This window comes from Lithobates pipiens, unplaced genomic scaffold (assembly GCF_037356315.1).
Source record: "Lithobates pipiens isolate NorthernLeopardFrog02 unplaced genomic scaffold, aLitPip1_a1.2 Scaffold_23, whole genome shotgun sequence".
Lineage (NCBI taxonomy): Eukaryota > Metazoa > Chordata > Amphibia > Anura > Ranidae > Lithobates > Lithobates pipiens.
This window is the reverse complement of record NW_027507785.1, coordinates 166180608-166205245: the sequence shown is the minus strand read 5'-3', so window position 1 is coordinate 166205245 and position 24638 is coordinate 166180608. Positions and strand designations below refer to the sequence as shown.

General features: G+C 41.0%; 1 protein-coding gene across 1 annotated transcript in view; it reads left to right on the top strand.

The window, feature by feature from the left end:
- Positions 1-24638, top strand: part of EP300 (EP300 lysine acetyltransferase) — a 108744-nt gene that overhangs the window by 44297 nt on the left and 39809 nt on the right. The window contains exons 9-16 of the mRNA XM_077452555.1: positions 3988-4105; positions 5623-5794; positions 11716-11793; positions 17924-18027; positions 18755-18913; positions 19005-19442; positions 21224-21403; positions 22570-22711. Of these exons, the coding sequence (XP_077308681.1) occupies positions 3988-4105; positions 5623-5794; positions 11716-11793; positions 17924-18027; positions 18755-18913; positions 19005-19442; positions 21224-21403; positions 22570-22711 (1391 nt within the window). The remainder of the gene's footprint in view (positions 1-3987; positions 4106-5622; positions 5795-11715; positions 11794-17923; positions 18028-18754; positions 18914-19004; positions 19443-21223; positions 21404-22569; positions 22712-24638) is intronic.

The window sequence follows — 24638 nt, the reverse complement described above, 5'->3', positions numbered from 1 at the left end:
TGTTGGTTCTACTTTTGGTTTCATCTGACCATATGAGATGAGCCTCTTAAAGAAGAAGATACAGGTCTGTGAGAGCCAGAAATCTTGCTTGTTTGTAATGACCACATACTTATATTCAACCATAATTTGCAAATGAATTCTTTCAAAAAATCAGACAATGTGATTGTCTGGATTTGTATCCATGTTTTGTGTCTCATAGTTGAGGTATACCTTTGCCAATTACAGGCCTCTCATCTTTTTAAAGCGGGGTTCCACCCTAAAGTGGAACTTCCGCTCATCGGAACCCCCTCCCCCTCCGGTGTCACAGTTGCCACCTTTCGGGGGGGGGGGGGGGGGCGTGTGCAGATACCTTTCCTGAGACGGGTATTTGCACCCACTTCCGGGCATAAACTCCCACGGGAGTCTATGCCATTTCCTGTCCTGCCGCGCTGTCTGCTGGGACACACATGGGTCCCAGAGACAGCACGGACCATTCCCATTGCACTGTGCAACTCGCGCATGCGCAGTAGGGAACCGGGAAGTGAAACCGCAACACTTCACTTCCGGATTCCCTCACCTAGAATGGCGGTGGCAGCAGCTGAAAGCCAAGCGATCGATCGCCCTCGGCTGCTGACATCGCTGGACCCTGGGACAGATGAGTGTTCATTTATTAAAAGTCAGCAGCTGTAGTATTTATAGCTGCTAGTTTTGCTATAACCTGGCAATTCAAGTGTGAGGCTTACACACTACCAATCCCCATCCTTATGAATTGAAAATTGATACAGAATTTATAATGCTGCTTGTTGAAGGGTAAATATTGCCTCAATATTTACCTGCATAGGTTTGTAAAAAAAAAAAATGTGTGTGTGTGTGTGTGTGTGTTTGTGTTTGTTTTTTTTTTTTTTTTTTATTATTATGCATTTTTAGTATTGCCTGTGTTTTACTGATGCACAGATTTAACTCCTGGATCTTCACTGGGGTATAAATGAAGCAGTCACGGATGCTCTAACTCTATCTTAGCCGGCCTTATGTTTAAGGGAATCCCTAAGAGCATATTGTTTTACCTGAGCATTTACTGGGGTCTCATTTATCTAGACTTCTAGTTATCTATATGCCTTGATACTAGAAGAATGGACACTAAACAGTACAAAGCTACAACTCCACCCAGTGGCTATACCCCTGGGCACAATGCATAAGCCCAGTTTAATTTAGCTTGGTGTCATTAGGCACTGAGACATCTCTACAGTTCTGCTGGATCAAGACCCTGGAAAAATCATACCGAATGATCTACCGCCAGCTGTTTAAATGAATCTATCAACAGCTGCTGACCCCCAGAAAATGTAAATTTTAATCATTCAGTACGGAGCATAGGTGTTCAGATACCATGGGTTATACTTGTATGCAGACTACCTTCAGTTTATTGGACACTGGGAAAAACCTGCTGGAGCCAGCCCTAGAGTGTACCCATGTAACCCTGTACATTTGTCTTCTGGAGCAGTACTTTTCTTTCATTCTTTTCATCATTGAGTTGTGTTTTTTTTTTTTTTTTTCTGAAGCATTCAATATTTGACTGCTTACTGCCCTGGGCATTTTCCAGATCGGTTATCATTGATGTGTAATTTGGGGCCAGCCTGTAATGTAATCTACGGAGTACAAGATCCTGCTTTAGGTGCTCACCTTGGAAAGAAACTTGTGTAGTTAGTCACAGGGTGCTCTATAGGTCCAGGGCTGTGGTCCATTTCTATGGATCCCAGACTCTGGAAACCCCTTCAGCGGTATGCCCTCCGTGACTGGCATGGCCTCATAACTACTTGCTTACTGGGCACTTTTACCCCCTTCCTGCCCAGGCCAATTTTCAGTTTTCAGTGCTGTCACACTTTTGTGCGATCATGCAACGCTTTACCCATATGAAATTTTTATTTTTTTTCACACAAATGGAGCCTTTTATTTATTTTTTTATTGTAGTATTCACCACTGGGGGTTTTTATTTTTTGCTAAACAAGCAAAAAAGAACAAAACAAAATATTTTCTGCAAACAGGTGATTTTTCTTCAGTGATTTGCGCTGATGAGGCGGCAAAGATGGATGGCGCTGATGTGGTAGCACTGGTGGAGCTGCATGGATAATCGGTGCTGATGTCCCTTTAGCATAAGCCAGTTATCAGGTTTCTTCTCTCATGCTGTTTAGCGTGAGGAAAAAGAAGCCGATAACCAGCTTGTGTTTACATCATGTGATCGCTGTCATTGGACACAGCTGATCATGTGGTAAAGGGCCGATTGTAATTGGGAAACTCTGTGATCACAGGAGAACGTGCATGGATGCCCTCCCTGCAAACTAAGCCCATGGGCAGGAAGTAGTTAATAATGCAGTGTGTAATACGCTATGCTTTTCACACTTCACTTTTGGTCTCTAATGCTTCTTGCTGGGAGCATTTTCTCTCCTATTCAAACACCTCAGAAGGATGGGCTAAGTGTCGCACCACCTGGATTATGCATGCACACAGTATGTGCCTGCACTCCTGCTGCAATCTTCTACAAAAAGGCAGCCAAAGGGACACAGACCTCACCCGGGGTTATAGTGACTCCTATTTCCTAACAATCAAATTTCATCCATTCTCACCTGCATTCTATGAATACCCCACTTTGGATCCCCTCCCCTAGCAATGGTGGATCAAAGGCACAAGCATATATGTCCAATATGAGGCATGACCTCAAAACCAAACAAACTGACTGCTGTTGAGAATTTCAGACAACCAGATGTTACCAGGTTACTGTAAGCCACATGTGACAAACTATCAGCCCTCCAGCTGACAGTTACAAGCATGCTGGGACTTGTAGTTCTGCAACAGCTGGGTGGGCTGGGGTGCCAGTTTGACACCCCTTCTGTAAGTGATTAGTTGAAACCGACCAGAGACCATGTTTTAGAAGCTAGAAAAGCAGAGGGATAGTGCTTCCTTCAGTTTAAAGAATGTGGAAGAGCTCAGAGCGTACATGGCACATCTCAGCTTTAACCCCTTCCACAGCATAATCGGTAATGGTAGGAAGGTTCTCAATGGTGCAGATGGTGACACGGCTCCTGGTGCATCAGCCTGACTAGCCTTGCTTGCTAAGTGAAGCTTCAGAGAATGGAGTGATCCTGCGGCAACCTGGAGTGCTTTAGTGCTAAGGTTGTAAAGTGCTGTAATGCAGAGCCCAAAGAACCCATTTAAGGCTAGCCCCACATGTTCAGCCCAAAGGAGTCCAGATATGACTTCTAAAGGTAGTGCTTTTAAAAAAAAAAAAAAAAAGGAAAAAAAAAATCGCTGATCCACGATAGCTGCTATAGAGACCATCTCAAGAAGTTGCCAAGGAACAAATTCCACAAAGCAAGGAGATCAGGAAACAAAGTTATTCATTTTTTTCGACAATCATCTAGCCTCTAGGGATTCTACTAAAATTGAGGCATTCTTGATAGGTGGGGTCGTATGGGGTGGCTTACCTGTTGACCTCCAGTAGGTGTCTTATGCAGCCCTTGCTGCATTCCTAGAAGGTATGCTATCAGTCCTTGTAATGCGAATCACATCAGATGCTCACACCTGTGGGGAAAGAATGGGGGGGGGGGGGGGGGGGGGGGTTGGTAGTGTTTTTTTGCAGAAATATTGACGTTTTCAAGGAAAAGAGCAGACACCATGGCACTTTTATCATCCATGTGATAAAAATCAATCATTCATTGATTTTACTGGTGCACGACCAGTAAAATAACCTTTTTCAGCAAGTTCATAAAAACATGACCAAAACACAAGTCGAGGGGAACAGCATCGCCAAATAACGCGTTTCATGCTTCCTTAGCACTTAGTCATAGCTCATAGCACTGTCCCTGGTGCTGATTTAAAACCTAAAATCCCTGAACTTCAACTTTAATAGATTAGTGTTTCTATATGTTACTATACCTCAAATGTAGGAATTGAGTATCACTATTGCTCACCCATTGAATTTAACTTACAAAATGTTTTTCTCTTTTTATATACAAGTGTTCAAGCCATATTTCCAACACCTGATCCAGCAGCGCTGAAAGACCGGCGAATGGAGAACCTTGTAGCATATGCTCGGAAAGTGGAAGGCGACATGTATGAATCTGCTAATAGCAGGGTAAGCACTGTAGAGTCTTTTTGCTGTAATCTTATTTTTCCTTTATTTTGGTTCAATGGCTCCCTATATATATTTTTTCCTTTTTTTTATTCTGATTTTCACATTATATTCATGGCTTTACTAATGATAATGCTAAGACCGTCGTCATGATCTTTGTCTTGTCCTAAAAATCTTATTTTATGACATTTTAATTCAATAATGCAACCATATGCAGGTAATAAAGACGTGTGGGATATCAAAAAATAAACCTACTACATGCTACAACCTTCCCCTGGTGATTCTAAGGCCATGAACTGATCAGTCACGTGACTGCTGTGTGCATTTTATTTTTTTTAAGTATGAATCGGGTTGCTGTATGGCTGACCAATCACTTTGTATATATGAGTGGGCAGTTGTTTTGTGTGAGTGAAATGAGAGCAGGACGACAGCCCTGCCCCTGAACTTCTTTCCTCTGTTTATCTTATCTGTCCATGTACACAGGGTCGTTTACAGTCGTTTATAGGCAGTTAAGTTTAGAGGCATTTTTGGAGCGCAAAAAAACATCCAGAAGCCGAGTTTACAGGCATTTCAAACACTGTAACTCACATTTTAGTTTAGAAGCATTTTTCTTTTAAATGCTTCTAAATGCAAACGTCACTAAACACGGCAAAACAGACATTTTAAACATGGGTTACTATCTGTCAAGTTAAATCGTTCAGGAGAGGTTGTAAGAACGTCTCGTGTACATGAAAACATCGGCCCAATGCATAGAAAGCAAAAAATCAAGAAGGCTCAAATGTTTCAAAACAGCAGTATGGGGGGGGGCGGCCTTACAGAGTAATTGTCCTAGTATTGGTGACTCTGAACAATCCAATTATAAAAACCCTGCAGGAGAGACCAACCTGATGAGACATGCAGTAGCAGGTCAATTCCCAGGGGCTGGGAGGGAGCAAACCTAGAAGGAAAATTTTAGGTTGGAGGGGAGCAGACACATTGAGCAGACACTGAAAATGGTCCTGGACTAGCTGCCAATATATTAGTATCAGCAGTATCGGTTATTATCAGTGTAATAAAGTGCCTCGACATTCACGGCATCGCCAACAGCGATCTGAAGTGGAGAGGTATATGGCATGAGGACAAGAGGAAGTCTGATACCAAAAGAATATGATTGTGTTCTTGTAAAGGGAGAAAATTTAACTCTTAGCAGGTTTGGACCATATAACCCGCCACATCTCTAAGAATAATTTTTCCCCCGAATCAAGGGGTGTGTGTGACAGGAGGGAGAGTAGCCAGGATCACTTGCTGGGCACTGGAGATGAGGATTGGGGCAAGACCACTGCACAGGACAGGTAAGTATAACATGTTTGTTATTTAAAATGTAAAAGTAATTCAAAGCTTTAATGTCACTTCAAGAACAAAACTCCAAAACCTCTAAGTGGAATGAAAAAAATAGTGATAACTGGTGTATTGTTTTTAATGGTGTTTTGCTTTTAATTTGTTTGCTGTTTCCTAACCATTGCTTTTATTTCTTTTTTCAGGCTGAATACTACCATTTACTTGCAGAGAAAATATATAAAATACAAAAAGAGCTTGAAGAAAAACGGCGCAATCGTATGCAGAAGCAGTTAGTTCCTAGTGCTTCAGGCATGTCTTCTACACCTGTTAATTTTGGCCTGAGTGTGGCCCCAACACAGCCTGTCGTATCTACCAGTAAGTTTTTTGTGTTTTTTGCTTGCTTTTGGTATCGAGAATGATAAAAAGGATCAGTAGCTCACTATATTTTAGCACACATTTTCACCTATGCGTTATGGTAATCTTGCGTTACTGCAATACATGCCAACAAGCATGCTATGTGTGACAGTGCCATTCATTTTAAATAGCACCCTAATGCACTAATACAAATACACTAATACAAAGCTACTGCACTGCAGACATGCATTGTGGTGTGCTGCATTGGAAAAAAATAAAAATCAGATAAGCCGTCATTACATCAGGATTGATACATTTTGTAGTGTGTGTCTAATTAAAATATATATATATATATACTCAGTTCAAACTGGAACAGTCTGCGGCTCGCACGGGAACACTGTGCGTCCCCATTCCCCCAGTTCAGGGCTTTGCCAGAGTTCAGCCCTGAAACTGAGCTAAAGATGCACAGCATTTCTATTTTTTATGCAGTGCGTTCCGTGGCCTCCCCGGAGATATGTGAACTAATTTGCATAAGTGTGAACCCAGCCTTATAGCTGAGGTGGTTAAAATGGAACTGCTCCTGTGGAGTTTGCATAAGCCAAAAATATGGAACTTCGTTACACATTTGGTGAGACCAGCACTTTTGTACACCACACACAACTTTTAAAAGATTGAGAGCCAAGCGCATATGCACACAAGGCTTACTCATCAGAAGTGGTCTTCTCCACCCACTCTAGTCAACAATTCAATAGTATCAAGTGCATTATTCTTAGATATTTACCTATTTTGCATGGAGATCCTAGCTACAAGATAGCCTTGGCACAAGGAGTCAAATATGTAGCCGGGAAGGCTCTGACTTGGCAACATTATTCCTCCCAGCCTATTCATTTCAGAGAGATTCGGTTCGATTTGGTTATGGTCATGTTCAATGTCAGTTCTTATGAGATAAGAAAACTTGCCAAACAATGTAGAATATGTTTCTGTATTGAGTGTTCTATGTAATATGTAGGCAAAACAACCAGGCAGTTGTGCGACAGACTGCGAGATCACGTTTTTAATATCAGAACTAACAAAGACATCGCTATCGCCATAAAAAGAGCTGTGGAACAAGCTGAGGTGTAATCCAGTCTCTGAAGTCTCAATTATGTATGAGTCAAGCATTGGGAGCTACTACATTTATTAAAGCCTTGGTTATTTTATATTTTTCTTTTGATGACGATGGAAAGGGCTAAAACCATCAGGTTAAGACACTATTTTGAGTATTGAGCGTGTGCATGCCACCTGAGGTATCACCTTTCTACCGTTGCATCTGTCCTCAAGAGACTGTTAGTCCTTTTCGGAAGTAGTCCCGCTAGCTCATGATCCACTAACATTTCCAGGAAGACCTGGTGCTTCCCTATCAAGGTCTTAACACTGACAGCATGGAACATTTCTGTCACTTGAGTCTCAACATTCCTGAGTCTTCTACTGATATTGGTGAATATTTCCCAGTCTTATTCCTCAAGAGTCTTTTGTCAGTGAATGTGTTGAGAACTCTTTTGATATGTTAGTCTGCGAAAAAGCTATAGAAGAAATCTATTGAATTGTGTCCTTTTTGAGGGTCAGCATCTCTCTACGGCTTCGTCTGACACCCTCTTTAAAGTGGAAGTAAACCCATTGATTTAAACAGTTTAAAAAAAAAGGCATGCTGGGAATGTGAACTGCACATTGGCTGTGCTCTCACCCAAATTATCAAACCATCCAATGGCTGGTGTCATAACGAATCATATGTGCAGCACCATAGCAGTTGAAGAGTAAACAGAGGCAAAGATGGCAGCTTCCTTGGCTGAAGACGATAGGGGAGTTTACTTCCACTTTAAAGTTGTTCCTGGGGGGGTAGGAGTGCTCCTCTACCACAGCTGAAGAAACCTAGGTCTCAACCTGGGAAGACTCCACCCCATTCTGAGGCCAAGAAGCGTTTTTTCATTACTCCCAGGCTTTAAGCTCTAACTCGAAACCCAAGCCTTCTTTTCCTAGTGCAAGGAAAGAAACTTTCACCCCAGAAAGTTTGCTGTGGGAAGCCTCCTGGCCTTTATTCAATAAGGCCTGAAATCACCATTTTGACTCAGGATACCTTCAAGGGGCAAATCTCTGCCCTTGCATTTTTATCCCAGAGACTGCTAGCCTCAGTCTTTAATACTTTTCTATATGGTGTCTATAATGTAGCTTCCTCTTTACAACCACCTGTGACGTCCCTTTGAACTTATCAGAAATATTTCTATTGCCACCCTTCCTCAAATGGTTTACTTGTTGCTATCAAAAGCTTTTCTGGTCTTATACAGGGTTAAGATGGTGTTGAGACCCAAAGGGGGGTTGATTTACTAAACTTGCAGAGTGCAAAATCTGGTGCAGCTCTGCGTAGACACCAATCGGCTTCCTTTTTTTTTTTTTTTTTTTTTGTCAAAGCTTAATTGAGCAAGCTGATGTTAGAGGCTGATTTCGCTACCCATGCACAGCGCCACCCCGATTTTGCACTCTACAGTTTTAGTAAATCAACCCCAGAGTTTCTTTGTTCTAAAGGCCCCATGTACACTGCTGCTGCTAAACGCATGTTCAGAGGCAGTTGGACGCTTTTTTTTTTTTTTTTTTTTTTTTTTTCCAACTGTCTCTGAACTCCTTCAATGTTATCTTATGTGACCATGTACACAGTTTCGTTTAGAGTTGTTTTTAGACAGTTGCGTTTAACAGCCTTTGAAGGCAAAAAGATGAGTTCAGACACCAAATGCGGCTAAACGCAGTACCGGTGTTTAGCCGATTTTTCATTTTATAAGTGCTTTTAAAGGTACCCAATTTTTTTGGACATTAAAACATTAAAAAAATTATGGAAAACAATGAGAAAACCTAAAAAAAAAAGTTTAAAAAATAATTGCTTACAATGATTCATAGACCATATATAGCCCTTAATCCAATACACCACTAGCAAAATGTTGTTTTACAAAGTATAATTGTAATTTTGATCCATATGTTCGATATGAAAAAGATGGCACCACCATTGAGCCTGACCACTGACTTGTTCAAACATAGTTTCATGAAATTTGATAGTCACCAACAGACATTCCTCTGTTGGCACACTCTTCCTCATGTTCGTATCCAAGCGTGTCAGACTGGGCTGAACTTTTTCTACTAGAATGTTAAATAAGGCAATGGACATGCATGCAAAATTTAAAAAATGTATCTGGGTAGGTATGCAGCTGTACGTACATGTTGGTAAAATATCCTACTGACATGCGCTGCACGATCAATGGCTGGGTCCAGTAGCTACGAGCTCTGGTCCTCGCACGCAATTTTTCGGCGTCTTTCTAGCCTCATCAAGAGCAACATCAGGAGCATTTCCTCACATATGCGCATTATGGGATCCATTGTATAAAAAAAAAAAAGCACAGAAATGGGGACAAATACAAGGACACTGCTGCTCTCTCAGCTGTGGCTATTCACTCTGATCTCAAAAAATGGCTGAAATAGCTAAATAAAACCTTTTTTTGTGCCTGGGGAGGGTCTTATGATACTATCCTTACTAACCGCTTCTAGACGCAAATGCGGCTAAATGGGCATTTCTAAACGCTGATTTCAAGCTTTCAAAAAAACAAAACACTCGCAGGCCTTTGCCTCAGCATCCCGCATACATGGCGCCTAAAGGTGGTTTTGGGCTTTTACCTTTTTTTTTTTTCTTCCCCCCCCAGGACATTCTTCTTCCATCTGTCTAGCTACAGTACTTCGGAGATATCCCTTCACTGTCTGGATATTTTGTGCAGTGGGTGTTTTATCTTGTAGCTACTGCTTTCATTAGAAGCGCTAACCCCTTTATCATTCCCAATGGCTTCTATAAAGGGAAAGCAGCTTCTCATGCAACCATTTCTCAGTGGTTTAGCCAAATACTTGCCAAGCCTATGGTCTGTAACGGTCCAGTTCTACCCCTTTTTCCTGTCTAAGCTCACTCGGCTGAATCTGTCAATACTTTTTGGGCTTTCTCAGCATCCGATTTTACTGGTTCTTGGATTTGAAAGGCTGTGACCTGATTGTCTCTTCTCACCTTTTTGAAGTTTTTTACTAGGTGGATGTTCAAGCCTCATTGGATGCCAGCTTCAAGTGTAAAGTTCTTCATGCAGCTCTTTGTGTTTTAGGCAGCCTCCAATTCTGTTTTATGTGGGCCTCTTTTTTGTTGCCCACCCCTCAGCTGGACTGTTTTTGGACCTGCCAATTGTCACGAGTCCCTCAATATATAAGAAGTAAAATGGATGTAGTCTATTTACAGCAGAATCTGTTTTGTGGAGTTCATTGAGGAACACAGGTCCCAACCCTCTGCTTTCAATTATGCCCAATACTGCCTGGTCATCCTTCTACCCTTTTTTTTTTTTTTTTTTTCTTATTTTAGTTTGCACTTGGTTGTGTTAGTAGCAACCTTCTTTTCCTAGGGTGACAATACTTGCCATACTTTATAGGGAGTGACATTGTCCCTTTTTAGAATGGCAAGTGTGTTAGGACTACAGATCCCATCCCCTCTTTTTAGCCACATATCATTGTAGGTGTTCAAGGAGAAGTGTGCAGGGCTGGTAACACTAGCCGTGCAACAGAGTATACAGGAATGTATGAGATTTCTGGATTTCAGGCAATATCATTAGGTATTTTTTATTTATTTTGCACATATCAAACAGTTCACATGTTTTAAATGTATATTTTATAGAACAAAATCAATTAACCACTTGGTGCCCAAGCTACGTCATATGATGTTGTGGGCTTTGTGGTGTAATATCTGAATGATGCCTGAGGTCACAGACATTCAGATATTGGCATTTTCAGCTGGCGATTCCCTGCACCATAAGAATGATCATAGCGGCTGTTCTGCGCCCGGCCTCTGCATTCAAATTAACGGCACCGTTTTGGCTTTTTTGATTTTAGGCTTCCCAGCCTAGAGGTGAGATATGGGGTCTGATTGACCCCATATCTTACTGTAAATAGGTCCAATCGTGCTATATTCCTATTACAAGGGATGTTTACATTCCTTGTAATAGGAATAAAAGTAATCACTTTTTTTTTTTTTTTTTAAAGTGTCAAACTAAAAAAAATTAAAATTAACAATAAAAAATTTTTTTAAAAGCGCCCCTGTCCCCGTGAGCTCGTACGCAGAAGCGAACGCATACGTAAGTCCCGCCCACATATGAAAATGGTGTTCAAACCACACGTGAGGTATCACCGCAAACGTTAGAGCGAGAGCAATAATTCTAGCCCTAGACCTCGACCTCCTATGTAACCAGTAAAAAAAATTTAAAGCGTCGCCTATGGGGATTTTTAAATACCAATGTTTGGCGCCATTCCACGAGCGTGTGCATTTTTGAAGCGTGACATGTTGGGTATCTATTTACTCGGCGTATCTTTCACATTATGCAAAAAAAATTGGGCTAGCTTTTTTTTTCTGAAAAAGTGTTAGAAAAATTGCGCAAATACCATGCGAGATAAAGTTGCAATGACCGCCATTGTATTCTCTAGGGTTTTTGCTAAAAAAAAAAATAATGTTTGGGGGTTCTATGTAATTTTCTAGCAAAAAATTATGAAATTTACATGTAGAAGAGAAATGTCAGAATTGGCCTGGATGCGAAGGGGTTAAATATGTGAAATACATTGATAGTTTTATATGCAAAGTATGTAAACCCTAATGGTACTGAGAGCTAGGTAATCGGATTCTGTTTGCAAATGTGCTCACAACTGGTTTTATTTGTTGCTTATGCGTTTTATTGTTCAATCAGCAGTCTAGGAAATGGTTATCTTTATGCATTTTCTAGTTGGACTTATATTTTGGCTTTACCGTTTTAATATATTTTGATATGTTCACATTGATTTGTGTTTGCAATTTAAACACAGAACTTGTTTATTTTAGTAAATAATTTTTACTCCTTTACTTTATGTAGATGGTCCAGCCCCAGATCAAAACATTCTACGATCTGCTGTTCAAAACCAAATGATTAATAATATGCCAAGCCAGCAAGGTAAGATATTCGTGTATGCCAATTGTTTTCATTCGTATCCACTTTTCACAGGATGGTAAAGTGATCATTTTAAGCATAAACAGCAGTGATTTGGCTGCTGGCTGTTGGTTGGGACCAGCTATCTAGCAGCTACATGAACATCAACTGTACGTTCAGAAGCAAATACATATTTCATAATTTTGGACACGGTTTTGTCTCATGCCAACAATGTGTGAAATGCACGTCTCTTGTTTTTATGAGGTGCATTTTAGAAATATCTAGCTGAGACTAAATTGCTGCAGACACTAGGTTTGTTGGACATGATTTTTACCTTTTCATTCCAACAAACTGTTTTTGAAGAAGATAAATCTAAAATTTGACTTGTATATTTACCAAAGCGTATAAGTGTAAATTTACACTATAGGACTATAGGTGCCAAAAACAGAATAAAAGGTTTTCTTTTCTCTTTTTTCATTAAAAAAAGCATAGCATTTTAAAATTTTTTCTTAAAATACATGATTGGAGTACAGGGGGGGACACACAGACACTAGTATCAAGAGACACGGGGGCATATGTGGGCTATTGGTCCCTGGAATGTGACAAATAGGAAATGCAAAGAACTATAAAATTTAGGTTTTCATACTTTTTAAAGATATGGATTAGTTCATTTCAGTGAACCTTTGACAACAAGCATACCTAACTCATGAAAGTGTTGCGTTCAATGGATGGTGGCCTAGCCCTTCTCCTCTTCCTCTGGGGTCCCCCACACAGGATGATCTTGGCTCAGCTTACCATGCCAGCAACTTTTAAATGTGACTTTGATTTTTACTATATTATCTCTGCCTTCTGAAGCCAAGCACAAAACACATTGAAGTTGGCAATCTCTTTTTTTTTTTTTTTTTTTTTTTTTTTTTATATTAATCTTTATTAAATTTTCACAGTATACAGACCACATCTTAAAATAACATTACCCAAATTTCAATACATATTCCTTCCTTTCAGAGGCCTGAGTTTTAAAGTTCTAGGAAGGGGGGGAGATGAAAAAAAACATCCATACATCACATCTACTTAGCAAAATTAAAACAATATCTAATCAATACCATAATCCCCTTTATCCTTCCTCGAGTATTTTTGCAGTTCCTACATTTTTTCCTAGTGATATACCCCGCCCCCCTCCCTCCCACCCTTTCTATCAATGCAAACCCCCCCCCCCCCCCCCCCCTCCCCTCCAGTATATATCTTTTGTGCTTTTATCCTACCATGTGTCGTGAATATGTTATAATGCTTCCCATACCTTTAATGTCCTCTACCCAGCTCCCTCCCACTACCCATCCCCCCACCCTGCTCTCTCCCAGTACCCATCCCCCCTCCCCCTCTCTTCTTCCTTTTCCTATCGTGATTTAAACTGGGGTGTGCATCTCTTCTATCCAATCTCCAATTTCTATTGAACTCTTAAGTTATTTCGTTTTGCGTATACTGCTCTCTCCTTATATAAATATTAATTTACAGCACTCATCCAATCCTCTACTGTGGGGGCTAGATTTGATTGCCATCTCCTAGCAATCATTCTTCTGGCTTGGAATAGACATCTTAAAATTACCGTTGTTACTCCCTTTCTCTCTACTTCCTCATTTCTATATCCTAAAATACACACTATGGGGTTTAATTCTATCACGGTCCCAAAGGCCCTACTTATTGTCTCTGCCACTCCTTCCCAGTATCTGAATAATTTAGGACATTTCCAGAGCATATGTATTAAATTCCCTGACCCCCCCACACCTGGGGCAACGGTCATCCGTTCTCTTACCAAATCTAAATAATTTCTGGGGAGTATAATATGCTCTGTTAATTACCATCAGATGGGAAATCCTATGGGGAGGAGAAACCGAGACCTTTGGGCATGCTGATAGGATATTTTTCCACTGTGCCCTTGTTATATTGCCTAGATCATGCTCCCATTTCCCCTTCTCAACCCTCCCTTTCCTCTCGCTGTTAGTCTGTTCACTCAGCTGGGCATAGAGTTTAGATATTAGTCCTTTAGTGGGTCCTACTTGTGCTACTGGATATAGCAAGGGCAGTTCTTCCCATGTTAATGATACATTTCCAAACTGGGTCTTTAAGGCATGCCTCACTTGTATATAAGCATAGAGTGAATTTTGTGATATCTTAAATTCTTTTTGCAGTTGATCAAAAGATTTGATACCCCTGCCGCCATATAAATGGCTAAGCCTTACAATACCGCATTTTTCCCATTCTAAAATTTTTCCAACCCGCCATATTTCCTGTAGCTTCTTATTGTTCCAAAGAGGTGTATACTTTGTTATTTTACTATATCCCATTTTTTTTTTAACTATATCCCATAGCTTTAACATCATTTTTACTGTGGGACATCTACACTGGAATGAGTCCGCTTCCAGGGTCTCAATCAGCTTGCTATGTGGGGAGCCTGTTAATACTAATCTCCCATTTGGGGTTCCTCCGTTCATCTCATCAATCCCCCCTAGCTGTTGTAACTGGGACGCCCAGAAGTAGCACTCCGGATAGGGGACTGCGAATCCTTCTTCCTCTCCCGGTAGCTGGAGCATCCGCAACCTCAATCTAGCCTGTCCTCCCTTCCATATTAACTCCCTAAACAACATCTCGATTTTATTAAACCAACTTCTATTGATCCATGTTGGGGCATTATGCAATATATATAAAAGTTGGGGCATCCATATCATTTTTATCAGGTTACATCTACCAGCCACCGAGAGAGGCATTCGCTTCCATATAGCAATTTTTTGTTTGAACTTAACCAATAATGGAACTAAATTATAACTTATAAATTGCTTAGGATCCCTTGTCAAGGTTACTCCCAGGTATTTCAACTTGTCCACCATTGGCATTTGGGGGGTTCCCAGGGCCGTTTGCTGATCAGTTGGGTCCAGAGGGAGACATTCCGACTTTTCCCAACTAATCTCCAGCCCTGAGAAGCCTCGAAACCTTTGCACTAATCCCATTGCCCTTGGTAATGAGTACCTCATATCCCCCAGAAACAATAGGATATCATCTGCATAAAGTGAGATTTTTTCCTCTCCAGTTTTCCTTACAAAACCGACTATCTCCCGGTTTGCTCTAATTGCACATGCCAAGGGCTCTATAGCCAACGCAAAGAGCAGGGGCGATAATGGACACCCCTGCCTAGTCCCTCTCCCCAGCTCTATTTTCCCGGATAACTCATTGTTAATTTTTAGTCTCGCACTAGGTTTATCATATAACATCCTAATCCAACCTATGAAGGAAGGACCCATGCCAAATTTCTCCAAGACTTTCCATATGTATCCCCATTCTACGCTATCAAATGCTTTCCTTACATCTAATGCCACTACTGCACCCGGAGTATCATTATCCATTGGGATCTGCAGATTCAAAAAAGCTCTTCTAATATTTATACTCGTTGACCTGTTAGCTATGAACCCTGTTTGGTCCATATGGACTAATCTTGCTATAACTCGACTAAGCCTATTCGCTAATACCTTAGCCAGTATCTTTGTATCGGTACACAAGAGAGAGATTGGTCTATACGCTGCAACATCTAGGGCGTCCTTTCCTTCTTTATACAACAGGATTATAACCGCCTCCATCATTGATGGTGGCAATTTACCCTCCCCACATGCTCCTCTTAACATCTCAAGGAGTTCAGGAAGCAGTATCTCGCCAAAATTTTTATAAACTTCAATCGGTAGCCCATCCGGCCCTGGCGACTTCTGGTTTGGCATACTCGCAACTGCTTCCTGAAGTTCTTTTAAAGTTATTGGGGCTTCCAGTTCTTCTCTTTCTTCTTGTTTCAAACATGGTACCTCTAATTGACCTAGAAATGTTTCCATTTGCTCCTCCATCCCCACTTTCTGTGCAGTATATAATTTTTTATAATATCCTTCAAATACTTGGCATATACTCCCTGTTTCCGTTGTAGCCTCACCCTCAGGAATCCTAATCGCCGATATTGAGGAGGAACCCGTGTTATTCTTCACCAGTTGTGCTAGCATTTTCCCCACGCTTTCCCCCTCAGCAAAGGAGGCTTGCCGTTGGAACATATGTTGTATCTCTGCTTTCTTCAGGGTTATTAGCCGAAGTTGGCAATCTCTACCTCATCTATATTGTTAGGATACATTTGAATCAAGGATGGTGACTGTGTACCCTATATTCGTAACAATTGAGCTGTATACAAATTGTTTATGTAGTGCCCAAGGTATAGGTACAGTTAGCTAATTGGGCATGGTGGTCTATTGCAATTATTGTACAAAAAATGATTTTATTCTTCCTATGAGAATTCCTCCATGGGTTTAAAAATAACATTTATATAATTATAAAAAAAAAAAAGTACTACACGTGACGTGTAGTCCTAGACCATGGGTGGTAATCCACTACCTTCAGATTATTGGTCACCGGTAAAAGCTTTGTTGGGGAATGCCCCTTTAGAGTACCTTCATAACCCCACCTACACCTTGGGACTACTGTTTTTGTGCTAGTGTCCTTAGTTGATGGACCCCTTGTTCCTGGAAGTTTCTGCACCAATTTGTTCCTTTTTGTTTGACACTTCTGTCAAGATCCAACTACTTACTGCCTCCGGGGGTCTCCAGGAGATTTATGACTGGTTGCCTTCATTACTTATCTTGGGAACCGTACCCAGACTCTGCATCAATGGGGCTGGCCTGTAATATTTTGGTTTGGCTACTAGACCCTGTGTTCCTCACATGGTGCAGTGATCGTAGTTGGCCACAGGGTGCTATATAGGACCAAGGTGGGTGAAGGTCACCTCCCAGACCTCTAGCATAGCTAAGATATGACTTTGTTTCCCTATAAAATAGAAATGTTTTACATTTGGGGATTTATTTCACTTAGAGTGTTTGTTTTTTGTTTTCTTCCCCCCCCCCCCCCATTTAAATTCTTCTTCTTCTTCTTCTTCTTCTTCTTCTTCTTCTTCTTCTTCTTCTTCTTCTTCTTCTTCTTCTTCTTCTTCTTCTTCTTCTTCTTCTTCTTCTTCTTCTTCTTCTTCTTCTTCTTCTTCTTCTTCTTCTTCTTCTTCTTCTTCTTCTTCTTCTTCTTCTTCTTCTTCTTCTTCTTCTTCTTCTTCTTCTTCTTCTTCTTCTTCTTCTTCTTCTTCTTCTTCTTCTTCTTCTTCTTCTTCTTCTTCTTCTTCTTCTTCTTCTTCTTCTTCTTCTTCTTCTTCTTCTTCTTCCTCTTCTTCTTCTTCTTCTTCTTCTTCCTCTTCTTCTTCTTCCTTTCATATTGTAAAGTTGTACTTCTGCACATAAAGTGTGTGCTACCTGAATATTTCAGATTCCTGATTTGTGCATGTTGGACCGTGTACTTGTTTTAAAAAGTATCCTGTTCTCTTTGTATTTTTCTTTTTGTGTGAAATCCTTGGTGTTCCTGCCAGTCTCGCTGCTTTCCTATTTCCATCTGACCACACTAATGCATAGAAACACATCCATCCCAGCATGGTCAGTGTTCAGGCTGTTCTTGGCGGCACAGCCTGCCTGTCCTGCAATGGCCAAGACTTGTGCTGACCTTTCCCTCTGCACAGCTCTTCACTGGGAAGATCAGTGTATTGCTCTTGCTTGTGGTCCTGCAGTCTTCACCCCACCTCTCTAAGCCCATTATGGATCTAATATATAATATAATATGCACCAAGGTTTTGCCTTGCATTGAAAGGGTTGTTTTAGAAGGTGAGGTTTTACATATACTTTATGGCTAAAGCAGTATTCTCTGCCACTAGGTTTGTTTTATTCCCCAGTTTATTGCCACTTCCAGAGATGGCGGGTGTCAACAGCTGAAAACGCTCCTCCCCCCCCCCCCCCCCCTCTGAGGTTTATCGGTCTCTTCCAGGCATGATATACACCCCCCCCCCCCCCTTTTTTTTTTTTTCTCTCCTGATCGCTGTTCATATTTTTAAAGCAATTTTTTTTTTTTGCCAGGTGGCTGTTTAGGCCTCTGCTGTTGCATGCTTTAGCCTCCGGGTGCATTTTATTTCAAAGGTGTAATTTTCATACCTCCTACATGAATTGCAGTGGGGTTCAAGTAGCACTACTTTTATTTATTTTTGTTTCGTGGGGTTGTCACGGTAAGAAATTGTAGCCTTAACACTTCGTTTCCTTTTTGGACACAGGAATGAGCCAGTTTGGGCAGTCCGGTATGCCCTTGCAATCAATGATCCAAAGGCAGCAGGCACCAATATCACAGCAGACAGGACAGTCTGCACCTATGAATCAGGTTGGTTAATAGAAGAAACATCTGAAATATTTAAATACCAGTTTGCTGTTTCAATCCAGTTGTAAACAGGATACTCTGTAATACAGTGCATGTAATGTTTTCCTTTGGCTCTGGTCAGGCATTTAAAATATAGCTAAAGGCAATTTTTTTTTTTTTTTTTTAAAGAGTTGGAATGGTTTTAGACTATCTCGAAGGCGTTTTTTTAATTTCTTTTTTTTTTCTTTTGCTGTCTGTGCCCCCCATTGAGACAATTCACCTTCTCTATTTTTAAAGTTTACGACTATCAGTGAAGATGAAAAAAAAAATCCCAAATTTTGGGATGTCCCCTGAACAGCAATTGGAGGGGAAATCTTCCCATAAGAATGCTACTTCTGGTGACAACCAGAGATTGCCTCACTTTAGAGGGGCTTCCTCTTCCTGTTTCATGTCTGGGGAAGGAAGTGCAATCTCCCCAATGAGAGACGGATGGCAAAAAAAAAATCCTGACAAGGGTTATAACCTTAACGTTAAGTAAAAGTTTTTTCTTCATTTTGGATAGAGAAATGCATTGAATAATCAAATGTGTGTGTGTGTGTGTGTGTGTGTGTGTGTTTTTTTTCTTTGTGTGTTTGTTTTCTTGCAGAATTTAGTTATGACCAGGAATAATCTAAAAATGTATTGGAATCTTTCTGTTTTCATAAATTGGGCAAATTTGGTTTTATAGCTGTAACTTCTGATTCCTTTTTAGTTGGGATTTCCTCAGTCAGCATGTGCGTCTCAGGTTCCTCAGAATCGTTTCGTGTCCCCAAATCAATTCCAGGTGTCGTCTTCTGTGTTGAACACTGTGGGTCTGAACTCTCCTGGCATGCCCATGCCTCAATCTGTGAGTCAGAATCCCCCTGCACAGGTGAGACTAGTTATATATAAGTAATTTTGGTAGTTGAAGTTTTGTTTTTTCTTTTATTTAATAAAATGTTTTCATATGCATTTTATTTTAGGGGCAGAACTCTCCTCGTTCTGTGAGTTCTCCAGTGGTACCTCAGGAGTCAGTTGAGAATCCACACGAAAGTCGTGTGCAGACACCAGTCCATCATAATTTATCCCCAGCTCCAAGCCGTACCCCAAGCCGTACACCAACCCCCCAACTTACATCTCCAGGGATGGCTACATCTCATGCATTGATACCTACTGAACATGTGTCAACTGCTGCATCTTTGAAGCAAATGCAGAGCAATGAGAGCCCTTCTCCACCCCAAGTAACACCACCATTAGCAGGAGCTTCATCTGTTGAGCAGTCATTTACTGCATCACCACAACAGTTGACACAAGCACCATTGTCTCGGCCTCCATCACAATCAAGTTTGTCAACACCTGTCTCAACTCCTGCACCACCACCGCCGCTGCCACCACCAAAACACCTGCACTCAAGCCCTCTGGTAAGTATTTTCTGCCTTTTTAGCTATCTGTCTAGTAATAATACAAAGTTGTTGCAGTATGTAATGACTTCACCTTCGTTGGCTGTTTTGTTTAAAATAGGAAATTGACAAAAAAATGTCGGGAAGTAGGCAGGCAGACAACTAGTTGCCAGTTATGTCTGTCATCACCTGCAGTTAAAATTTCCATTACAGCACAAGTCAGTTAGCAGGTACCAGTCAATGATTTATGGCCAAGAGCTGCTGATCAGCTTAGCGAATCACAATACAGAGCCCTGTTTACTAACACAAGGTTCTGTATACAGAGCAGAGATGTAGCCGTGTTTTTTTTTTTTTTTTTAAATATCCCTCCCTGCAAAGCATGCTAGGGTGTTAGTACTTTAAATGCACCCCCCCCCCCCCCCCATTTGATTAATTCGCTAAATTAAATGGCCTAACGTAAAATAACCTTTTCGCCGGCAGAGCTGTTTTTGGGTTGGTTTTTTGTTTTTTGTTTTTTTGGCCTGAAGATTACACAAAACACCCCCAAACCATTATATATTTTCTTATATTATATATTTTCTGAAAGCGGACACCATAGAGAATAAAATAGTGGTAATTCCAATTTTTTATGTAACACAATATTTCTGTCTAGAAAACACAGAATTTTTAAATACCCATTATGCCAAACCTTAAATTTGTGTGGGCTGGTTACATGACTTCAGTACCCTATATTTGTAGGTGGCGCTTCAAAAGTACCTTTTATAGGTCATCATTTTAGTGTTACGGAGGAGGTCTTATGCTAGAATTATTGCTCTCACTCTGGCGTACGTGGCGATATGTAACATTTATTATATAATATATATTCTTGGTGACATCTCAGGATCTATAAATATTTTGACTATGTACAGTACGATTTAAGATGAGGGGCATTTTGACTTGCCTTGGAATTCCGTATCTTTTTTTTATACAAGATACAGGCCACCCTTCCTATTCTTGGTTAAAAATTTAGCTTTACATACATTTGCTCAACTTTCTAATCCTGCATGGATGCAATCTACTTTTTTGTTCAAGTTAATTTCTCACAGTGTGTGTGTTTTTTGTTCTGTGTAGTCCATTTATTCAAAAATTACATGTTTAAAAGCAGATTGAATTTCAAACGGCATTCATCAAGCCATTGCATGTACAGAATTTTCATACTAATTTATGTTTTAGAGTAAACCTAGCTTAATGCGTAGGGTTACAGTGGAGGCACCCAGGGGGCCATGTCCTTGAAGGTTTACTACTGTCCAATTGCATTAAAGTGTTTTAAGTCTAAATTTCACATCACTGCCATCCCCTCTTAGAGACTAGCATATCACACTATGAAAGTCATTTCTAAAAGCGAGCATTGTAGATGCCCATTTAGAGCTGTCTTCAGGCCAGTCATGTGACTGACAGCCGCTTTACAGCTCTGAGACATGGCTTCTGCGGGATGAGTCGAGATCTCCCTCTGATGTCAACCAAGGAGATCATGTGGCCTCCAATAGAGTAAATTGGTTTAACTGCCTGGAATGCAAATTTACCACGTCGTGACGATACAGTAGTGCTGATCAGGTGAGCTGCAACGTCATATAAACACTGGCATTCAAAAAGAAAAGCAAGGTAATTGAACATCATGACTTGTTGGTTTCCTAAAGCAAATGGAAGCACAGGTTTGTCCAGCCCTAACTAAAGTATCAGGAGCATTTGCTTGCTTGCATGCATGTATAGTAAATCTGTCAGGCATTTTCTTGTCTACTAATTTAACTGCATTTGTCTGACAGCATTTGGAGTCTACGCCTGTTTTGGAATGCTCTGGATCCAGCCCATCAACAGCTAATAGCCCTGATAACGGTTCACAGCAGAATGCCCCTGAGCATCCTCAGCAAGATGTTAATATGGAAATTAAACAAGAAGAAGTAGAACCAGAAACTGTAGAAGCTCCTCCTGAGGAGAAGTCAGAGGTAAGTTATTGCAATACCTGGACTGCCCTTGTCTGTTAATAGTAACTATATTTATATACACACATGGAAGGCTATACACCTGGTGCTTTTTATTAATGCCAAATTTAACATACTCTTATGCTAGGGCATGTAGCTTTAAAGGTTGTAAAGTCAGAAGGTTTTTTGTTCTTTTTATTATCTTCATGCATTCTATGCATTAGGATGAAAGGCCTTCTGTGTGCAGCAGCCGCCCTCAGCCCCCGCAATATCTATCAGAGCCCTATCTCTGTCCGTGAGTGTCTCGGCTGTCTGAGACCCTCCTTCCTGATTGGCTGCAAGACAGCAGCGGCGCCATTGGCTCCTGTGGCTGTCAATCAAAAAGTCAGTTGGCCAGTCAGGAGAGAGTGGGGGCTGGGCTACAGACCCATGTCTGAATGGACACAGGGAGTTGTGACTTGGCTCAGCTGCCCCCATAGCGAGCTGTTTGCTGTTGGGGGCACTCAGCAGGAGGGAGGGGCCAGGTGCAAATCCACTGCATAGAGCAGATAAGTATAGCATGTTTGATATTTTTATGGAAAAAAAACACGAGGCTTTACAATCACTTTAATGACTTGCTTGAGCGATCATCATCACTCCTATCAGGTAAGCTGTTTGCCCCCCTTTTTTTTTTTTCCTCCTTCTTGCAGTTCCACTTTCAGTTTAATTCTCTGCCATTATAGTGTGTATGCAGATATTTTGTTATAGTAGGGTGCTATCTGTTTACACACAATCTGAAAATATCAGAACTGGAGCAACCAAAATCAAAGCAGGCATGGTAGCCAATTGGTTTCTAGCTTATTCAGTTATACTTTGAAAAGGAAGCCTAGAAACCATTCGACTGCCACGCACGTCTGCTTCAGATTCTGGCTACTCTTGTAATTGTACCGTCTGCCCTCATGTTGTAAAGCGCTGCGCAAACTGTTGGCACTAAATAAATCCTGTATAATAATGGTACCCTAAAAGTTTTGTGCTCAGGCTGTGTTAGTAGTTAATGAGACAAAACCCTATGCTAATCTGTCTTGTAAATTGGCAAGAACTGAAATGTGTGTTTGAATTCTTTGTAACCAATCTGCTCTGCTCATCACTCCCCCCCCCCCCAAGGTTGATGGTAGCAAAGCTGTGCTGTAAATATTTATTTTATATAACAGGTTAAAGCTGAAGTTGACTGCAAGTCTGAAGTGATGGATTGTGCAGAAAAGAACAGTATAGCTTCAGATGTAAAAGAGGAAGAAGAAAAAACAGACATACCTGCTCCACAGTGTTCTCCTGCAGGGGAGTCTAAAGTAAAGGGTAAGCCTCTTCTTTTCAACTACTATCCTTCCTTTTTTTTTTTTTTTTTTTTATGATAAGCTTTAACTGCTTTACTAAACCCCTTTCTTGGCCAGGGCATTTTTTTTGCTATTCGGTACTGTGCAACTTTAACTGGTAATTGCGCAGTCATGCTACACTGCCCAAGCAAAATTAATGTGTTTTTTTTCCCATACAAATAGAGCTTTCTTCTGGTGGTAATTTATCACCACTGGAGCTAACCCAAAAAAAGAAAAAAAATTCTACTTTTCTGTGGGGGTCATTTGGGGGGTGTTTTGTACCATCCTGGTATTTCTGGGCCTCTGAAACTGTAATAGGTAGTAAGGCAATAACTCCCTTTAAAAGCCTAAAGATGCTTATTTTTTTTTGGGTGGGTCTTGTATATGGCTAGACTGCCAGAAAATTCTCACGTGTGGTATCCCTATACTCGGGAGCAGTATGGTGTTTTGGGTTGTAATTCAACATATACCCATGATATGTGTAAGCAATATCTTATTAAAGTTACAACTTGGTGTTTAAAAAAAATAAAAAAATCTAAAATTTGTGGCAAAAATTGTAAATCTTCCATGCTCTCAACATGCCTCTCAGCTTAATACATTGGGGTGTCTCTCTTCCAAAAATGTGTTTGAACTGCCCTGCCATTTTATACCCAACATTAGAAGCTTTATGCCACACATGACCCACTCTTCTAACCACTTTAATGCCGCGTACACACGACAGGACTTAAGTCCGGCAGACTTTCGACGGAGTTCTGACGGACTTTCCGAATGAACGGACTTGGCCACACACAATCACACCAAAGTCTGACGGATTCGAATGTGATGACATATGACTGGACTAGAATAAGGAAGTTCATAGCCAGTAGCCAATAGCTGCCCTAGCGTCGGTTTTAGTCCGTCAGACTAGCACACACACGAGCGGATTTCTGGGTCTGGCAGAGTTCTGTCGGAAAAATTTGAAACATGTTCCATTTCTAAAGTCTGTCAGACTTTTGCAAATCAAAAGTCCGCTGCAGCCCACACACGTTCGAATAGTCTGCCGGAATCATTCCATCAGACTTTTGATGTTGAAAAGTCTGGTCGTGTGTATGGGGCATAAGACCAAGCCTTATGCCTACAGGGTGGTCTATCGGTGCAACCCCAGATCCATCTGGTTGAATGGGGGCTCACCTCTTGACCCCTTAGAATCCCTTAGGATTTTTCTTTCTATTTTCTTAAATGTCTGGTCCAGCTGATACCTGGGTGTGCAGAATATCACATGAAACTGAGGTCCCTGCTTACAATGTAGCCCACAGTCTGTTTCTACCCATCATACATGCAATTGCACAAATGTAATTGGTATAATTATGCAAAGTAGCTTTCCAGTCAGTTTTTTAAAATGATAGAGGCAACCCAGGTAAACAACTGATAACCAGCACAATGCTGCCCCTTTCTGTGCTTACTAATATGGACTATCTGTATGCATTTGAGTTTGACCTGTTAAATAACAAGGCTATAACAATAATGTAGGCCTTTTTAGGGAACAAAAATCTAGGTGAAATAATAAAAATAAATCCCTTTATTCTAAACATCGCTAAAATCACTTATAAAGCATTTGCTATTAAAGCGGTCGGGTCATAAAGGCAGAAGGTTCTTTAGATTAATGCATTCTATGCATCAAGATAAAAAGCCTTCTGTGTGCAGCAGCCCTATCACCTGAGCCCTATCTCTATCCAGTGATGTCCACAAGTGCCTCTGCCATCCGGGACTCTCCCTCCTAATTGCCTCCTGCTGCTGTCAAAGGCAGCCAATCGGGAAAGAGAGGGGGCAAGGCCAAACTACAGCTCTGTGCCTGACTGAATACACTGAGCTGTAGCTGGGCTCAGGTGCTGCCATAGCTGTGGGGGCCACTCAACAGGAGGGAGGGACCA